General features: G+C 25.2%; 1 protein-coding gene across 2 annotated transcripts; it reads right to left on the bottom strand.

The window, feature by feature from the left end:
* Positions 1-1,538: 1,538 nt before the first annotated feature.
* LOC109812141 (transcription factor MYB52) lies at positions 1,539-4,690 on the bottom strand. Of its 2 annotated transcripts, none has more exons than XM_083074636.1 (3): positions 4,091-4,690; positions 2,909-3,292; positions 1,539-1,993 (listed from the first exon to the last, which is right to left on the bottom strand). In XM_083074636.1, exons 1-3 carry the CDS (start codon positions 4,203-4,205, stop codon positions 1,806-1,808), a joined length of 687 nt encoding a protein of 228 aa, XP_082930762.1. In that variant the 5' UTR covers positions 4,206-4,690; the 3' UTR covers positions 1,539-1,805. The 2 variants fall into 2 exon arrangements, with proteins under 2 accessions (XP_082930762.1, XP_020231623.2); XM_020376034.3 differs by having other exon boundaries at positions 1,539-1,996; positions 4,091-4,682.
* Positions 4,691-19,971: the final 15,281 nt, after the last annotated feature.

Raw genomic sequence — 19,971 nt, 5'->3', positions numbered from 1 at the left:
ATTTTTTAAAACGTGTCATTTACAGTTTTTTTTTGGCACTAGTATTATTATTATTATTATTTTTGTGTGTGTGTGAGGATTTTTACCATTCCGACTTATTTGAAATGGCATGAAAATTATTCATACTTTATTAAACAAAAATTATCTAAATATTAATTAGCCATACCTAATATTAAAATTCTAAAGATAATTAAGAATCAATAGTTTACACTCAAAATTTTCACGTGTGTCTAATTTTCAACCTTCCTTGCTAATTTTCTAAACAAAACGTAACGGGACATACAAAATATCTAGTGCCGTTTTGACTTTGCCTTTAATTATTTACACATATTTCCCTTTTATTAAAGGTAAATTTGCTTTTAACAAGAAAAAAGTCAAAATCACCGAGTTATTTAATCTTCAAAATGTGTTAGCAAAATTGTACTTGTCATTAACTTGTAATAAGTTAAAATCACGATACACTGCAAATTAAATTAATATATTTACTAATAGTAAGTATACATTTATTTTATCCCATTTATTTATATATAAAATCAATATCTATGAGGTAAGAGGAATTGAATTAAGGACCATTAGCTCTTTAGAGTCTCCTGTTGACTAGTAATTTTATTGCAACTACCAGGTATTTTTAAAATCGAATAAAATATAAGAAATGTAAAATAAAAATATTAATATTTTTAAAAAAAGATATATAATTGATGTAAATTAAAAATATAAACAAAGACATGTAAAAATAATTAAAATAATTTAAAGTTATGAGGATAAATTAAAAACGATGTGCCATTTTGAAGGGGAAAAAATACAAAGAGATTTAACTATTGTAATCAAATATATGAGGTTTAATTTGGTTGAGCTTGTAGTGAGAGATTAGGATAATATGTATAAAATTATAGGATCAAATCATGTTGTTGTTATTGTAAATCATACTTTAAAAAAGGATAACTTTTTAATTATCAGTTTTTCTTCTTTTACCAAATTAAAATTAGTTGTTTTATTTGGTTTTGATTTTGTTTAATTATATTAGTTTGACCTTATTATATAATTACTAACACTCCAAACTATAACAAATTAAGTAAATATATATATTTTTTCTCTTAAAGATAAAGCTACGAGACACAATTTAGGTTATGTTGTTTATTTTATCGTTATCAACAACAAAAAAAAAATAATATAAAGAGTTTAATAGTTACACACTCAATTAATAATAATTTAATATTTACTATATATATTTTAGTTATTTATAATAAAAGTCAACAAATGTATTATATATAAATATAATAACTCGTAATTCGATGACACATAATCTATTTTATCTAATATATATTTACTACAAAAAATGATACTTATAATGACATACAAAAATGTTACCATAGATATAATATATGTAAATATAAATTAATTTGACATATAATTACATACAATTTTAGTGTTGATTTTGAATGAGATTTAACAACATATATTATATCTCATTATAATTTAATTTATATTTGTACTTTTTAATAATATAATAACGTAAAGTGGATTTCAGAACACAGTCGTTAAAGATGCAAACATCTATAGCATTTCTAATTTCATCGGTTTACTGTTTACATGATGCAATATATTTGGATTAATTTTTGATGCATATAGAGCTTCTTATTTTTATTTATTTTTACATGTTATAAATGTACATGTATCCTTAAATACGTCACTGCTGTTTTGTGAATATGCAGTAGGTATATAGTTACATGAATATTGGATCTACGTTGAGATTTTGTTCTCTAGTCAGGCTGGAATGATATCATGCGAAATTGGTAAAATTAAAGTTAGCAGGCTGGAGTAGACAAAAAATCAATAAATGGAAGACTATTGTTCTTGTTCTTGTGTCCCACAGCATCTTGACTCACTTCCTCATCATCTCTTATATTAATTTTGGCATTGTCTGTCACTTCACTTTTATTGGAATCGGTATTTACTTGAAGAAAATCATAGAACTCTACTGATTGACTCCTCTCTGCTGTAATATTATCAAACAAACATTTTCATTATTAACTCATCACCCAAATGCTGTTGTACTTTGTTCAATGCATGATTGGTGCAACACACAAAATTATATGTAAAGAAAAAAATGTCATATAATGACAAGTTATATATCTTAAACTTTGTCTTAATTTGTGAGTATAGTGTTTGTCTAATATAATAACAAGTTTGTTCAGTGTACAATTTAATTAGTTTTCAACTTATTTTTATAAACTATTTCAACTATTTTATAAGTTATAAACTACTATTTTTTTTTCTTTCTTAGTTTTTTATTTCCCTAATTAACTTGAAATACGTTTTTAGGTATTTTCATATTTATCATCTGATATTATCAAATATTTAATTCAATTAACTGGTATTAATGTTAGCTTAGAACATTTTCAACCCAAAATCTCAATATTTCACTTTTTACACATGTTAAATGGATTTCATTGTTAATTATCAATATTTTTTACAATGTAAGAAATTTTTCTTTCCAATTTAGCAGCTTAAACTTTTTAATAGATCTCATAAATAACTTCACATGCTTAATTATATTTTATTACATTAATTTTTATTAATCTTTTTATAATATTATCGGATCAAAACAAGTATAAGAATATTGTGTGTTTATTTAACATTTGGACAAAAGAACAACATAGATATTTTTAAAAAAATAAATAATCAAATCAAATTGAATCTGGAGGGAAAAGATAATTTATTCTTAATTTTACCACTCCTTGTAATAATACTTGTAACTGCTTAATTTTTATGAGACAAAATCTATGTATATATTAGTGAGACTAAACTTGACTACTTTTCCCTGCAGATAGTGTAACATTATAGTTTATTTTATAATGAAATTAGTTATTGAATGAAGTTATAGAAAGCATGAAATGTATGTATGTACCTGGAGGCAGTGTGGAAGCAGAAGTTGGATGATGAAAGTAAAACTTGTTGGGAAATTGCAAATGGTTATGTGGGTGGTGGTGGCTACTATACTTTTCATAATACTTGTCAACAAAAGAAGGGATAGTCTCAATATTTGGAGGAAAAAGGGGTTGTTTTGCATTATAAATTTTAGACCTCTCTCTGCGAATCCTTGCCATCATCACATGCCAATGGTTTTTGACAGCGTTATCAGTTCTTCCTGGGAAGTGTCTTGCGATCACAGCCCATCTGTTACCATGAATCCTGTGGGAAGCTAGAAGACGCTCTTCTTCTTCCTCTGTGAATGGACTTCTGTTTATTCTTGGGTCCAATTGATTGAACCATCTCAACCTACAACTTTTCCCTGCACAAAATTTCTTACTATGTTACTTACAAGTAAACTTCACCAACTTACAGTTATAAAAATATGCTACTTTCTTTCACTTGATATATATGCTCCTTAGATATTAGATGTTTATATACAAGGGCAAAATTCTCTAACATTTTTGATTATCGACTGAAATTTATTAAAATTATATATTTAAGTTAATTTTATTACCAAATCAAGAGAGACACTCATTAAATAAAATATAAAACTTGTTAAAATTTGCGTGATGTATCATAAATTTTAAGTAATAATAAAGAAAATATTAGAAAAAAAAATATTAGAGAAAGAATATACTAAAGTTTCTCTTATATATACATATAAGAAAATCTTTATATTTCTATCATCTTTTAAATCCATAGAAAAGTTAATTGATTGGTTAGAAAAATTAAATCTCCAATCTTCGCAATAATATTATTAGCTACTTAATTATTGCTATTTTACTCAAACTCCTGGTGTAATCAAAGCTTTTCTTGGAGTGAAACATCATCCGTTTAATTTATCCCAAAAATTTACATAAAAAGAAAAAATCTCTTGTGTAGTTTCAATGAAAATTTTACAATATATAAAGTAATTATTATCAATAATGAAGTTTAATTACTTACAACAAAGTTAAACGAGTTAGGTTATGCTAACCCTTTCATATATAAATTTGTTCGATCGTTATCCTAATACTTTCTAATCAAATAATCATCTGATTTGTAAATGGATAAAAAGTTGTTACAAGAATAAGATGAGCTAGTAAGAAGATAAGATGATATGACATGATGAAATTACCTGATCTTCCTCGAAGCTTCTCAGCTATGGCGTTCCAATTATGAGGTCCATAGCGTTCCACCAATTCCCTAAGCTTCTCATCTTCAGCTGGCCTCCAATGGCCTCTACTACACATATTATCTCTCCCTAGAAACTAAAACCAACTACAAAACACAAAGAAGAAGAAGAAACCCTAATTCAAGAATAGGGTAAATTTTTCCCCCTACCCTTTTGGTCCTCTCCTCTTGTTTGATCTATATATATCAATTCCTCTCCGTAAGCTATGATGAGCAAAGAATATGAAAGCAAGAAGAGGGAGAGAGATAAGAAACTAAGAATAAAGACAAGGGAGTGGAAAGAGACAGAAGAAGAGAATATATGGTGGGGGAAGATGGGAAAGTGTTTTCCGTTAGAGAGTTGAAGGGATTGGACAAACCTCTTACACCTGCGATTGATGCAAACGTTTTGGCTAACAAACCCTCTTATAAGTAATTAATACCCATACTTATATTTATAAAAATAATAAAATAACATATACACACATATATGATGTGTGGCAAAGAAAAGAGGTTGCTTAGAGGAGAGAGTTTGGTTCTGCTTTCAACATCTTTCCCAAGTTTCTAACCTACAACGTCTACTTATAACCCACCAAGAGTGCTTATTTCCCATATTTTATGTATTTACAAATGGAATTACATTGCTTTTTTCTATTTTCTACAACCATGGCCATGTCTTATTTGTGACATCAATGATAAAACGTGAAATACTTTGCTATCGACTATGCATGCATATAAACGAGCATCCAATGATGCTTTTAGAGAAATAATAGTAATTTAATGAATTAATTCATGCATGTACATAACATGTCCAATTTCTTTTACATAAAATTCAACACAAAGTTGAGAAAAGTAGTTTTGACGTACATATACGTTTGTGTGACATGCAGAATAACAAATTGGAGGATTTTTTTTACATATGAGAAAATTAAGAGTTTGGTATTCTTGTTAGACTATATTTGGAAGTTGTATATATACGAAGAGAGATAGATATGATTTAGGTTTGGATTTGATTAACTTTTTTGGGGCGTAACTAACTGCATTGTTTGGCTATTAGAATCCTTACAACTGCACGTGGACTGCAGAAAATTCCATTTATTTAATTAAAACTATATATACTTCCTCTTGAGTCAAACATCTGGTCTAACCCCTCTTTGTCTCCCAACTCCCTATTCACGTAGCAAAATAAAATTAACAAATAACTCTCTCTCTATATATATATATATATGTATATATACATAATTACCTTCTAGATGGGTTCCTGTTACTGATAAAAAAAATCTTAAAGCTTTTTATTTTGACCCCTTCGTTTCACCTACAAAACATAGTTCTAATATAGTGTTAATATAGTTAATTATCTAATTGAAATTAAATTATTAATATATATATATATATATATATATATATATATTAGAAAATTAATCAATTATGTCTGTATAGAGCATTAATATGTATAATTAATAATAAAAAAATAAAATATTAATATTATACATTATATTAATATAGTATAGATGACCCACAATAAGTAAATTAAAATAATTTAATTTTTGTTAAATATAAACTACAACATCTCGGAGAAAACCTTAATATTTATTAATGCATGTGTTTATTAATTAGTAAATGATTTTTTTATATACATTTTTTATCTTTATGTTTGTATAGCGTAATTGCATGATATGATGGCAGGTATTATTTTAGAAAAATTGCATGACATGTTTTATCCATTTTCTTTTGAAGATGTATAAAAAGTATGAAAATAGCGACAGATATTAGAAATAAAAGCATGTTGAGGTGAGGACACGTGTGTTTAATTATACCAGGGAGTAGTTATACATTTGACATTTGACATTTACTTTCAAAGACTTATATATTTCTATATAGGAAGTTGATTAGGAGAAAGACGGGATACTAATTTCAAGGTTAGAAAATATTACAAGTCTAGAAAATAATTGGATCGAAAAATTATATTTATCCTTTTTCAGTCATGCTTCTCAATTCAATATTGTATATATTACAATTAAAACAGTAGCTAACTTAGTAAAAATTAGGAATAAAGAGGTTCAGTATGTTAAAAAAATTGTAAGAAAGTAAATGAAAATATGTAAAATATTAGAGGAGATAAAGCATAATTTACTCAAAATAATTTATAATGATATTTATAGAAGATCAGTAAGTAAAAAATATAGTTTTTAGTCTATAAAATGAATGAGTTTTAATTTAGTTCTTGTCAGAATTTTTTATTTATTTTTTTTATCTCACTAAAATTTAGGATTATATTGTTTTTAGTTCATATTAATGTTTAATCATTTTTATCAATTTATTTGTTTATTAAAAAATTAAGTGATTATATCAAGTGTTATTCACAATTATGTTAGTGTGTGATATCTCTAAATCATTGTCAATGATCAAAAATAGTGATTTTAAATTTTAGAGGAATAAAAATTAAGTAAAAATATTACGGGAACCAAAAATAAAATTTACATATTTTATAATGGCCACAAATATTTACAAGGACCAAAAACAATGTTTATAAAATTTGAAGGATAAAAATTAAAGAAATTTTTTTACAAAGACCAAAATCAAAACTCCCATATTTTTTAAGGACTAAAATCATATTTAAACTTATGGGGAGTGTTGGGAGAAACTTTTTCATATCTAGAAATTATGATTCTTGAGAATTACAAATATTGAAAATCATAATTATTGAAAATAACTAAAATTTGCTTAGTTACTTATAAAGGTTCCTGGAACTATTCATACAAAATTATAGGAAATTAAATATTTTGTTACAATAGTATATTAGCTTGAGTATATAAATATTTTACAAAAATATTCTTTATTAAAATAACTTTATTAAATATATTTATTTACTTAAATCTTATTACAAGTATAACATTTAACTATTTTAAAAAAAAAACTTATAGTTAAAATTATTTAAATATAGAATTCAACAAAAGAAATAAACAAAAAAATACTAACTTATAAATAATAAGGATAAAAATATATTATTTCTTTTCATTAAAAAATGTTAACAAATATCATTAAACTGTAAAATTAAAATAGACTTTAATAATATGATTAAAATTAACAAGGTCAATAAATAATGACATACAAAAAAAAAGAAAGAGAAACAGAGATATGAGAAGAAGAGAGGAAGAGTGAGAGAGACAATGAGAGAGAGAGCGAAAAAGAGAAGAAGAAAGAAAAATAAAAGAAGAATAAGATACTTTAAAAAGATGAATCTCAACTCTATATATATATATATATATATATATATATATATATATATTATTTTTAAAAATATCTTATGATATTTTTATATACATAAAACTTTTCTTTTAACTCAAAAAAGTTAGATTTTTAACCTCTCTATAATTTGTTTTTTTAAAGAAAGTAAAATATATAAAAATAATACTCGAGAAACTATATATCTTAATAATCTTTTTTTAAAATAATTATTAAATATGGAAAATCATAATTTTCAATTTAAGATTCTTAGAAGAAAAAAAACATTTTGTGCACTAAACATCCCTTAAAAAATATTTTAAAAAATCAAGTATTAGTAAATCACTTAAATTCATTGTTATTTCAACTTCATGTATAATACAATATACATACCTGGGGTTTGGGATATAGTATTCAAGTTCTTAATTAAACTTTGTTGATATTTAAAAAAAAAATTAAATTAAAAAAATATTATGAAATTCGATACAACTAATTAAGTTATAATTCAATTGGTGAATTAAATTATGTAGTTTCGTCTACCTTATCTTAACAAAGTCTATATAAAAAATATTAAATATGAAAGAAGTTACATTTCATTCAAAGTATTAACTACTAAAGTATTGTGTAGTTTTAATGTATTACTAGTTTGACTAATAAAAAAAATGGAGTATAAATTGGATTGCATTAGTGTAAATAATTGATGATACCAAATTAATGAGTTAAATTTTAATCTGGTTTTGCAAAAATATTAATCTGATTTTGCAAAATCAATTATAAATTAGATTGTGTTGGTGTAAAAAAAATTTTATAGACAAAAAAATTAATTAAAGAAAATATAATGGATACTCTAACTCATTACAAGAAAACATAACTAAAAATTTAAAAAAAAAATCAATCCAACAAAAACAATTTAAGTAATTTATATTTAATTAGACTGTTAGCTTTTGATGTTCTTAACTAAGAGCAAGAACACCAAAAGCTAACAATACCAACAAATACTGAATTAAGATAAATTTAAACAAGAGTTCGGGCCATGCACTGAAGTAATTTAAGTAGCAATAACCACTACACGACAATAATTAATTCGACAGGTGACTTGTTGAAAATTCAATAGCCAAATAAGTAACTTAATTTAGACCAAATAAGTAACTTATATCCGATGCATAAAATTTGTTCAGACCAAATTGATGACTGAGAAAAAGTTAATAACAATGATACAGTGAAATTAAAATTAAACTTATAATTATATTGATTATTGATTTGTAAGTTGAAAAGATAATGTCCTAAAAAATAATGTTACATTTCATGAACCTCGCGTGTTGACATAAAACAGAAACAATAAGAAAACGCATTTGTGCGTGTTGTTCATGATTATTGCTTTTAAGTATAAATTAAACATTATAACCTAATTAGCTTAATTAATGTATGACGTGTGTTTTTCTTAAACACATTTATCAATAAGTGATTTTTAAAAAAAAAAATAATTAGTAAATAAAATTATGTTTAAGAGACTTAGGAGTTAGGACAAAGACTTTATTGACCCTTGATGTCCCTAAGTGAGTAAAGATGATGCGATATAATTTTTTTTCTTCTTGAAAGATGTAACTCTTTTGGAAAGACAAAACACTTTTATTTATTTTATTTTTACAGAAGAAAGACAACACTTGTGCGACTCAAAATCTTAAAATTTATAAATTCTGATATTTCAATATCACGTTCAGCAATATTCAAAGTAATTTTAGCTTGTTTAAAAAGAAAGAAATTTATAAATACTTTTAAAAGTCATATACTAATAATATATTTGATTGATTATCCGTGTAAAAGCTTTTATATACCAAAAGTACATTATCATTTTTTTTTATAGAAAAAGTACATTATCATCAACTCTAACTTTTTTTTTTTAATTTCTTCTTATTTAATACTATTTGCATTATTTTAAATTAAAAAAGCTCATCATTCTTTGAACATATTTAATTATTTATATCACCTTTTATACAGATAATTTTTTTAAAAAAAAATTCTTTAACATATTAATAAAATATGAAGCTAGCTGCCTAAACATTATACGAGCTAATTAAATTATTAGTTATACACAAAATCTCAATACATAAATTTTGTCTCATTTGATCACAAATAGCTAGAATTATGAAAAAGCTGAAAAATAAATAAGAACTGTTGTTGTTCACAAGAGAGAGATAGAAAGAGACCTGTTGGATGTATATGCAGTTATAATTAATAGTAATTAGGCGATCCTTCCTTGGATTTAATACTTATTACAAAGTTAGTATAACTACTCCCAATCCTCATGTATATGTCAGATTGTTTTCACAAATATACCTCAAAAATTACTCCAAAGAAAAAAAAAATAGAATTCTTTTTGAGGAATAAGAAAACAACATTGTTGATTAACACAATTGCTCCTTTTGTCCGATTTACTATATAATTATTTATGAAATACGTTTCTATCACTTATATACATATATTTCCATATCATGATATTGAAAGGAATATTTATTAATTTTGTTAAAAATTAGTCTCCTTTGAAATCTGAACTATATTAAGATTATTCTTAATTTTTTTAATTAAATATAAGATTTAAATTTGAAATCTTAAAGTTTGAAAATGAATTGTAATATTGGTTGGACCAACAAATATTAATTTCTATCACTTATATATTAAGTAAGTGAAATAACGTGAAAAGATGTGCAAATTAATAATATTATATACATATATATATATAATGATTAATTAGTTAATTAGTAATTAGCATGTTGTTGGAGATAGTTAAGGAAACATGCAAGCAAATCAACTTTAAACTACTACAGAATATGATAGGTGAAGTGTTTAACTAGGCAATTGCAAGATGAAAGTGACGCATGTGATAATAGTTTAACAACTAAATTGCTAGCAAGTTTTCACCGTTTAATAATTATTTTATTTTATTCTCGTACATTTTTTAATATTTTATTTACCATCGTATTTTTGAAAATCATTTTATGGTCCTCATTTCAAATTTTCAATAACTTGTATGCTTGTGCTACTAAACAAATTTGTTGTCACAATCACAAAAAAAAAAAAAAACTATTTTAGGTTAAGTTTCGTTACACGTTTAAAACTTGTAATTTTAGTTAGTTATCCTTGAACACAGTACTTATATGTTTGATAATTTCTTTTTTCATTCTGAAGAATATAAATTACAAGTAAACTTCAGTTGAATAAAAAATTAGAAGGATGTTACTTTTATTCAATTTAAATTTCTAGTTATATAATTTAAACATACACATTGAATAATTGACAATTTGAAGTCTATTTAAAATGTTGTACAATTGTAAATAAAACAAAATAGAATATACAATTAAAATATATGTAATAATGTATTTAAAAAAAATATAAAATCACTTAAATTTAACCATTAGCATGGTAGATATTTGTTATTTTAATTTTGACTATTATATAATCTTTTAAACATACGTATATTATTCTTTTATTGTTTTTTTGATATTTGATATGCACTTCCTATATATTGTCAAAGTTCGAATTATTGAATCATGTTGAATTTCATAATAAGAGACAAATAAGAAAAGGAAAAGTGAAAAAAAAAAAATATAATTAAAAAATTAGATATAGATAAACATATGAAAAAAGTGAAAATTTTCTATCAATGAAAGATGAAAAAATGATGTTTATTCTTATCAAATTTTTACTTTTCATTTAAATGAAGGTAATTCTCTCTCATTTCCATTCGTCACAAATCTGTGTAAGTTTGAAATATGAATCTCTCCACCTTTAATTTCTTTGCTCAATATCTAACAAGCGAAATATTCCAATCTTATGTCTTATCTAAGTCAAAATAACCAAATTATATATATATATATATATATATATATATATATATATATATGACAAATATAATTCACTAGAAATAATCATGTCAGAGTTAAGTATAAACACTGTGGAAAAATATCAACTCACCCTTAAAATTTTATACGCAAAAAGTTTTTAGTTATAGGAAAACTAAAAATCTAAAATTACTAAGTTAAAAAGAATGTATTATTACGGTAAAAATATTATATTATATTAATTTAACTAATTAATACAATAAAAATCTTTAATTTTTAAGTGAATTTATAAGCATTTCCAAAAACGTATATGATTAACCAAGCAGATAAAATTTATGATTTGCAGAAAATCATACATGAAAAATTTTTTCCTTTTCCAAATAGTAAATTTACAAAAATTATTCAATGTGATATTTGTTTTACACATGTATCTCTGTACATCAGTACATGGATAATATATTTGTAACCCACGATGAAAAAGATAAGGATATAGTTAAGACAAGATTTAAAATTGCATAAATAGTAGCTCCGATTCGGTTAGGAAGTGCTTAATGATACGTAAGCGATGAGAATATGTTTATTGACTAATTTAGTTTCCATAATAACCCCCTTTTGTTGATGAACTGGTTCCAACAACCCATGAATATTTTATTTCAATTAATTTTGAATTACATTCTTTCTAATAATTAATAAGCCTTCATTGACTGAAGAGCCCCGAAATCTGCCTGTGTCGAAGATTCAACATTGCATAGTGAAATCAACAAAATAATATATAAATCAAATTTATAAATTTTTATTTTTTAAAATCATATAATACTTTATTTATAAACTTAAATCAATATATAAAATATTTTTATGGTTATTAGTCACTTTAAATTAAAAAAATAAAATATCAAATAATTTTCAAATGTTTAAAAAAATTATAGACCTGATTACATATTAAAAACTCTTAATTTAATAATGAAATTATTAAAATTTAACATATAATATGGATTATTAAGTGAAATAATTTTACTAAGATTTATTCTATATATAAAAGCAACAACGACTATTTATTTTATAAAATTAAGTTAGATAAAAACTTATACCTAAAATAATATCATAGTCTATTTTAATATTTGTTGTTATTGAACATATTTTGTCAAGTATCATTAGTTCATTATTGAACTATTTACACGTGTTTAATTTTACAAATTTTACATTTAATATATTCGACTGTTCATTGATCAAAATTTTTTTTATGTATGGCTTTAAAGTAATTATAATAAAAAGTTAATAAATTGGATACGAAAATTTGTAATTGAATGAAGTTTTACTTTTTATTTTACAAGATTAGTATATTTTAATAATAATAATAAAATGTAAGATGTCATTTTGGGCATAGTTGATACGAAAGACTTAAAGTGTAGGTAAACATTCCGTTATATTTAATGAGAGGAAAAATGAAAGGAACGACTGCAACTGTTGGCCTAACTTTCCCCCTAAACCTAGTTGCACAATTATTGCTTCTTTAAAAAGTGAGCCAAATCTTTCACCCACCATCTCTCTCAACCATTGGTAACTGTCTTTGCTAACTCAGCCGTTTTCTTCAAAAGTGAACAAAACCTCTCTCTCTCTCTCTCTCTCATGAACACTCAAATGCAGCATGAGAACATAATGTTCTTTTGCTTATAATATGGTCTTCATAATCAAAATTTCACAGGTGACAATTATATATGAAACAAACAAGGGGACGCAATTATTGTATTGCAGCAGGCAATTATAATAGCTTAGCATGTATGAAATAAGTTCTTAATTAGTTTGAGAAGTGGTGGACTCGATTTCTTTAAGTAAGATCTTGGATTTGAATTATGAAAAAAATATTATTAAATAGTGAAAAAGACTCCATTAAACGTAATTAGATTTTTTGATAAAAATTAATTATCAATAAAATTGATAAATACATCACATCAAATGTTATAAAAAAAAAAGAATAAATGATATAGAATTTTTAGTTGATAGAATTGTAATATTATATATAATGTTGGATTATTTTCAATTAAATTGGCATTATATTATATATATAACACGTAGCAACATGACAAAGTATATGGAAATCTCAACTTTCATGTACAAAGTAGATCATTGACTGTTCACCCGTTTTACCTACCTTTTTCTCGTAAACTGTGGCAATTTTGCTGCTTCATTCATGGAATTAGTTTTGGTACGTAGTACCAGAACTTCAATTCTTGTGTACTTACATGTTTGAGAAATATCATTCATTGTAGGAGTTTCTTGTGTTATTAGTCTCTCCTAACAGGGAAGATAACTCATCAACAAACATATAACCACCAAATGGATAGTATGTTAACTTTTCCTCCTCTTTCATTCCAACCAATTAATTAATTAACAAACCCCAAATCAAGTCAATGTGGATGATGATGCTTAAATGGTGAAGCTTCCACTGAAAGACCCATGCTCGTTGATCAACTAAGTACTATTTGGTGATTCTTTGGCTATTAGGAGAGAATAATTTTAAGGACTTCAATTGGCTGAAACTTGCATTTACATGACCTACCACGAGAGAATACAAACTCCCTTGTCCCCTAAGAAATTCTTATTAAATCAAATATTAAAATTTTTGGATAAGACTAAAGATATCTTTGATAGAAGAAAATCATACTTAAATCGAGTAAGATCATTATTAATTATTTACTGTAATTATATATTCAAAACTTAAACTTGTAATCACGGATTAAAATAGAACAATAATCCTATCTGCATATTACTTGGTGGTTAAATCAATTGTGGTTTAATATTTGAGGAAAATTTAATTAGTTTTGAAAAACAAAATGAATGTTACTTTTATCATTTCTTATATAAATCTTTGAAAATAAAAATAAAGAAAATAAAACAAAACTTTTGTAATTATTAATAAAGGACAAAAAATTAAGAAAAAAATTACACATATTGTTAAACTAAACGGACCAAGTTTCATTTTCCCTGCTTGGTTCTGGTGTTCTGATTTGATGCAGTCACCTAAATTTGGAAGAAAGTGTTTCTGTTTAAGGAAGTTATATCCACCTCTGAACTGTACAAGTTGCACTGAAAACCAACTTTCCAAATGCTCCAAGGAATTACTTTTTGATCATGACCCTAGAATGGTGCACCCACCAACCTTACCCTTAATTTTCCTACTTAATGTTAATTCCTAATTCCATTTTTAAGTTTACCTGATATAGCAATATCATGGTCGTCTCTTTCATGCTATATTGATTTATTTACATTTTATTTATAGTCAATACTATTTGGACTAGCTTGTGAGTGAAATGAGGATTGAATGCACTACATTGAGTGCAACTCACTTATATGCTTATGAATATTAGGTATAGGACAGAGATATTAATGTCCATGAAATAGGTATATTGTCTATATATTGACCTTGACAGGAATATAACACCTTTATTATTCTTGTTAGTAAATAGTATATGCCTCGAATTTTAATCAGCCTCAAAGCTACGTGTATGATTATCTTTTAGGTACTGAAAATGTATGACTATTCCAAGTTCCAACTCTTTGCATTTAATCAGAAAAAGAATTTGGTAACATGGAAGTTAGGTTTAATTATCCAAAAAAAAGTGACATGTAGCTACCCAAATATAAGAAGGAACTATTCAATGATATATAAGACGTGCAGTTAATTTTTTTTTTTCATTGTTGAATTGGTAGTGAAATTTATCAATAGCATGTAGAACATAAACTCCATTATGACCATATCTTTCGGCTTAAGTGTTGAGGGATGAAATAATAGGTATAGAATGATTGCAACATTTTATCATATAATATAAATATAAATTCAACCCATGGAAAGCTCATTTCTCTGTAACAACCCCATTTAGAATTTTAGATAATCATGCTGATAATGATTCTACAGTTTTTTGCATCACTTAAGGACAACATCAGATACAGTGATACGGTCACTAAAGTTGTTCCACGCACTTATTCACCAAACACAATTTTTCCACACGTTAGGAACTTGAATTTGAATTATTCTATGCCATGTTGGACACCACAAAGGAAGAAATTATTGAATTCCAGAGCGCAGATGAAGGAATATTCGTGAATTTACTATTTTCCTGTGAGATTTTTGTTCTGATATTCATATAGCAGTCAAAATTCAATTACACTAAATACAAAAGAGAGCACAGGCAACACACTGAAAAGTTACTTTGTGTGAGATTACTTTCTAATTCCTATCATGCATGCATTGAAACAAACCATATATTCACTTAATCATCACATTATTTTTGACTGGAAACTGATAATGCAGTTTAAATGTTTAATGATCCTAAGTGCTGTCAAACTGTACCCCTTATCCGTTGCATCCAATTCACTTTTATAGCTTTACAATCTTCAAATGATAACATGATCTTATTAGATATTATAATATAATCTCTAACTAATAACCATTTTAGACCTCACAAATTTGAAAAAATCAAAATACACTCAACCAAGAACAAGATATACAGAAGCGAATTAGAACAGAATGCTCATGGTTGTAAATGATATCTATGGAGGATTGAGAATTAGGACACAACACTTGCTATGATCAGGTAGCATCTAAAACCCAAGTGAAAAAAATTATGCAGAAAGGTCACATATGCCCGTGGAAACAAAAAACAAAAAACAAAAAGTAAAACTTAAGGGGAAACAGTAAGAAAAACTTAAAATTATAAAGAAATGAAAGGAAAAGGAACAAAACAATTTTACATTTTCCCTAAGGTTTTCATTTTTCAAGGTGGTTTACAATTGTATTATTTATGTATGTAGATTATATTGAATACAAAGATTTCAAAACCATATCCTGTCGGTAGAGAGAAGAGAAATCCATTATAACGGCCGCATGAACTAGAACTGTCAAATTGGGTGGATTGAGCCAATCCATTAAGTTGAGACAGTTTGAACTTTTTATTTATTTATTTAAATTTAATAAACAATGAAAACAATATCAAATTTGAAAATCATTAATCAAACCTGATCGTCGTCAAGTAGGGTCAAATTAATCAACTCTATTTAGTCATATTGTTTAGGCCTGACATGCCCATCGAACAAGTCCATCAAATTGGTCTATTACGTACAAATCAATTTTTAGTTTATATAATTAGCTTAAGTTTGTTCGTCCGAAATAGTTTTTTTAAGCAAAAAAACTTCTATTATTTGGGTATCGCTTTCTTAAATTTATGTGGCATTTGAACTTATATTCTTGTAACATATTTTAAATTTTATCATCTTTGTCTTATTATAATTTTTTTTTTCATGTCTTTTTATATCGTTTTTAATTTATTAGTTGGTTTAAGGCGAAATTTATCCATTAGGTTTGCCAGATACATGCACAAGCAATAGGTGTTTAAGAAGCAAATACTGATACACATAGACATAGTACCTGCAAATTTACCTAATACGAGGATAATTACTTGCACTATAGATCATCAAAATTAACCAGATCAAATAGAGCACTGGCCTCACATCTAAGTCCCAAAGGAATCATAGAATTGTTTCATTAAAGAACTTGACGAAAACAAATAAAGTTGGTTCTGAAGCGGGCGAATAAGTGAAAACAGTCATTTAATTGGATTTAACCAGTTATTCAAAACAAAAAAAAATGTAGAAAAATACAAAAATATGTTATTTAAATGTTGCTTATTTTATTAATTTTACGAAGTTACGAGAATTATGTTGTTTCTTGTTTAATGTAAGTTAATCTAATATACTAAAATTTCAAAATTAGGTTTTATTGCACTTTCAGCCTAAAGTTACACAAACTCGAGATTTTTGCAAGTTTGGCTTTCTTTAACCAAGATATTGGATTCTAGAGTCGTGGATTGAATAAACATTGTAGAGAAGAGAGATCCTATAAAAATAGTGAGCAAAGTTATTTAATAAAGATTAATTATCTATAAAATTGATAAATATTTTATACTAATAACATGATAAAAAAAAAGTTTTTCAATGAATAAAAAAATTTAAAAGCTAATTAAAAGTATTTGCCAAACATATTTATGCACTCCTAAAAAGTAACTTATTAAGGTAAAAAAAAAAAGTAGTTTGTATATCTACCTAAATACTCCCTTCAATTTTGAATATAATTAAAAAAAAGTCATCAATGTTAATTATGAAAGGTTGGTTACATCGTTCAATTTTCTAATTTCATTTAAAAATAACTTATTTTTTAAACTATGCTTCCTTGAAACTTGACATCAAGAATAAAAAGAGACATTGAAAATAAAATTTCAATTAAATAAAGAGGTATTTAAGATATAACAATGTAACACTCCAAATTTTTTAATTGTGTGTTTGGATGAAGAATTTAAATGGAGTAATTCATTTATTTGAAGAATTTCAAATTCTTTAAGGTGAAATACTTTGTTTGGATGGAGAATTTATAAAGAATTTGATATTCAAGCATTTGTGAAATTCCTTGAAAAAGTAGAATTTGAAATTCTCCCAAAAAAGTAAGAATTTCAAATTCCTCATATATTTTTTCCTTCTTATTTCCCTTATATATTTTATCTTATCTCTTATCTCTTCATATTTTTAATTATTGAATATTCAAAAATATTTTTAAAATTATTAAATATTATTTAATATTAAATTTTAAAATTATTAAATATTTTAAAATTAGCTAATATTTATTTTTATAAAATTTAATTCAAAAATATCAAACATATAAATATATTTTTAAAATCATTTTTACCATGGTTGAATCAAATTATTATATCCAACTTAATAATTTAAAATTTAAAAAATTTGAATTGACTTATCCAAACAAAATATTTTAAAAATAATAAAAATTGAAATCAAAGTAATTCAAATACTAGGAATTTAAAATTCCTTGAATTTGCAAAATCACTCATCCAAACACACCATAAAGTTATTAAAAAGGTGTTTCAATTAATTAAATAGGCTTTAAAAATATTTTAGAGATTTTTAATAATTATGAATATTTTTAATTAAATAATAAATGTTTGCGAAATTATTTTATATAATATTTTATCAGATAAATGCATTTTTAAGATATTTTGATATTATATATATATATATATATATATATATATATATATATATATACGGGAAAGTATGTGTTAAGTTATAAGGCTTAATGTATTTTTGTTTTATGTATTATGTATTATTTTATATTTATTTTAAGTAAAAGAGAAGGTAGTTAAATTTTTAAAATAAAGGCTTTAAGAGGGGTGAATTCACTTTACGTTTTCTTATGCTTATGTTCTCTTCTATTTAAAATAGAAGAAATGTCTAAAGAACAAGAAGGAGATCATCCTAGAGCTTTACAATCTTTGTCTGGCGCTCGTCAAGATAAGGGGAGAGTAAGTAGTCTCATTTTGAAATGTCGGTTATATGTTGCATAGTGAGTTTGACTTTCAATGTCTTATTTGTTCTTGTATGCTATGAGGGAATAATCTCAATTGCGTCTTGTAATTTATGAATTTGTGTTTTGTACTTTTCTTATGCGTGTTATATGTGATGTTTAAATTATATATGTATAATTAATTTCGTTTAAATCGAATAGTTTGAAAATTTATGAGTACTTGTAAGAAACCCTTGATTTATAGAACAAAGTGGAAAGATTGATATTAATTGCATGAATAGCTAAAATTGATGTTGGATTTGAGTAATTGATGGTATAACAAAGTAATATTAAGTTTTAATCATAATGTTTACTAATTGGTTTGGAATTTTGGGGGTTTGATTTTGTAATGTGTGACTTTCGCACATCCTACAAGTCATTAGGCATGTATTTATAATGTAGAGCGTGATTATATATATTCTTTTTGCGTCAAGCAACAAATGGGCCTCACTGGGCGCCATTTAACATTATTCCTACTTAGTTTCTCGTCAGGCATGGCTTTAGCCACATCGAGTGTAGGAGTTGTCGAGAAGGTTTTGTTATCTCTACATTAGGCATGAAAAATGTCGTGCTAGGTGAGATAATGTCAGAATTACATTTTGTGATCTTCATAAGAATTGAATTGAAGTCTTGAATGTTAGATTTTCCATGTTGTTGGAATCACTCAAAAAAGAGGTCTAGAATTGAAGTTATGGTCAAGTTAGTAAGCAAAAATTAAGTTGTTAGATTTAGACTAAAACGCTATAATTTTGTAATTTTTCAAAATAGTAGATGGTAGAATCAATCCTTGAAGCCAACATAGAACTTGTAGATAATTGTATTAGCTTTCTAACAAAATTAAGATCAACTTGATAGCATGTATATAACTCTAGATATTGTTTTTGGACCACACGAAGTCATAGAAGATTAAGTTATGAAAATGCAATTTGTGAATGATGATGATGAATGACTTTATCCTTTAAATATTTGATTTTATGAATGGTTTGAGGTACCTATATCAATTTTTAGGAAAGAGAAATTATGGGAGAAAACAATTGTGAATAAGTTATGATGTGAGCTAATTGTTAATGATTAGAGGTGTTTGGTGATAATGATGCTTAAGGAATTAATGTGTGATATATTAATAACATTGTGAGACTATTTAAGTTATTAATTTAAATTCTTAATTTGATATTGATATCTTAGAGACTATGGTTGAGGTATTAACATATGATCAGATGATTTCATAATAATTCTATCTTGAGGTGTTATCAGATGTTATGGACATTGCTGTGTTTGAATTATATACATGTGAATATTGTGGGATATAATGTATTATGTTTGTGTGTAAAACATGCGATGTGAATTCTAAGTCGAGGCTTAACATGGATAAAGTTT

Source organism: Cajanus cajan, chromosome 1 (genome assembly GCF_000230855.2).
Source record: "Cajanus cajan strain Asha chromosome 1, NIPB_CcT2T_4, whole genome shotgun sequence".
In the NCBI taxonomy this organism is placed as follows: Eukaryota; Viridiplantae; Streptophyta; class Magnoliopsida; order Fabales; family Fabaceae; genus Cajanus; species Cajanus cajan.
This window is presented reverse-complemented; position numbering and strand designations above follow the sequence as displayed.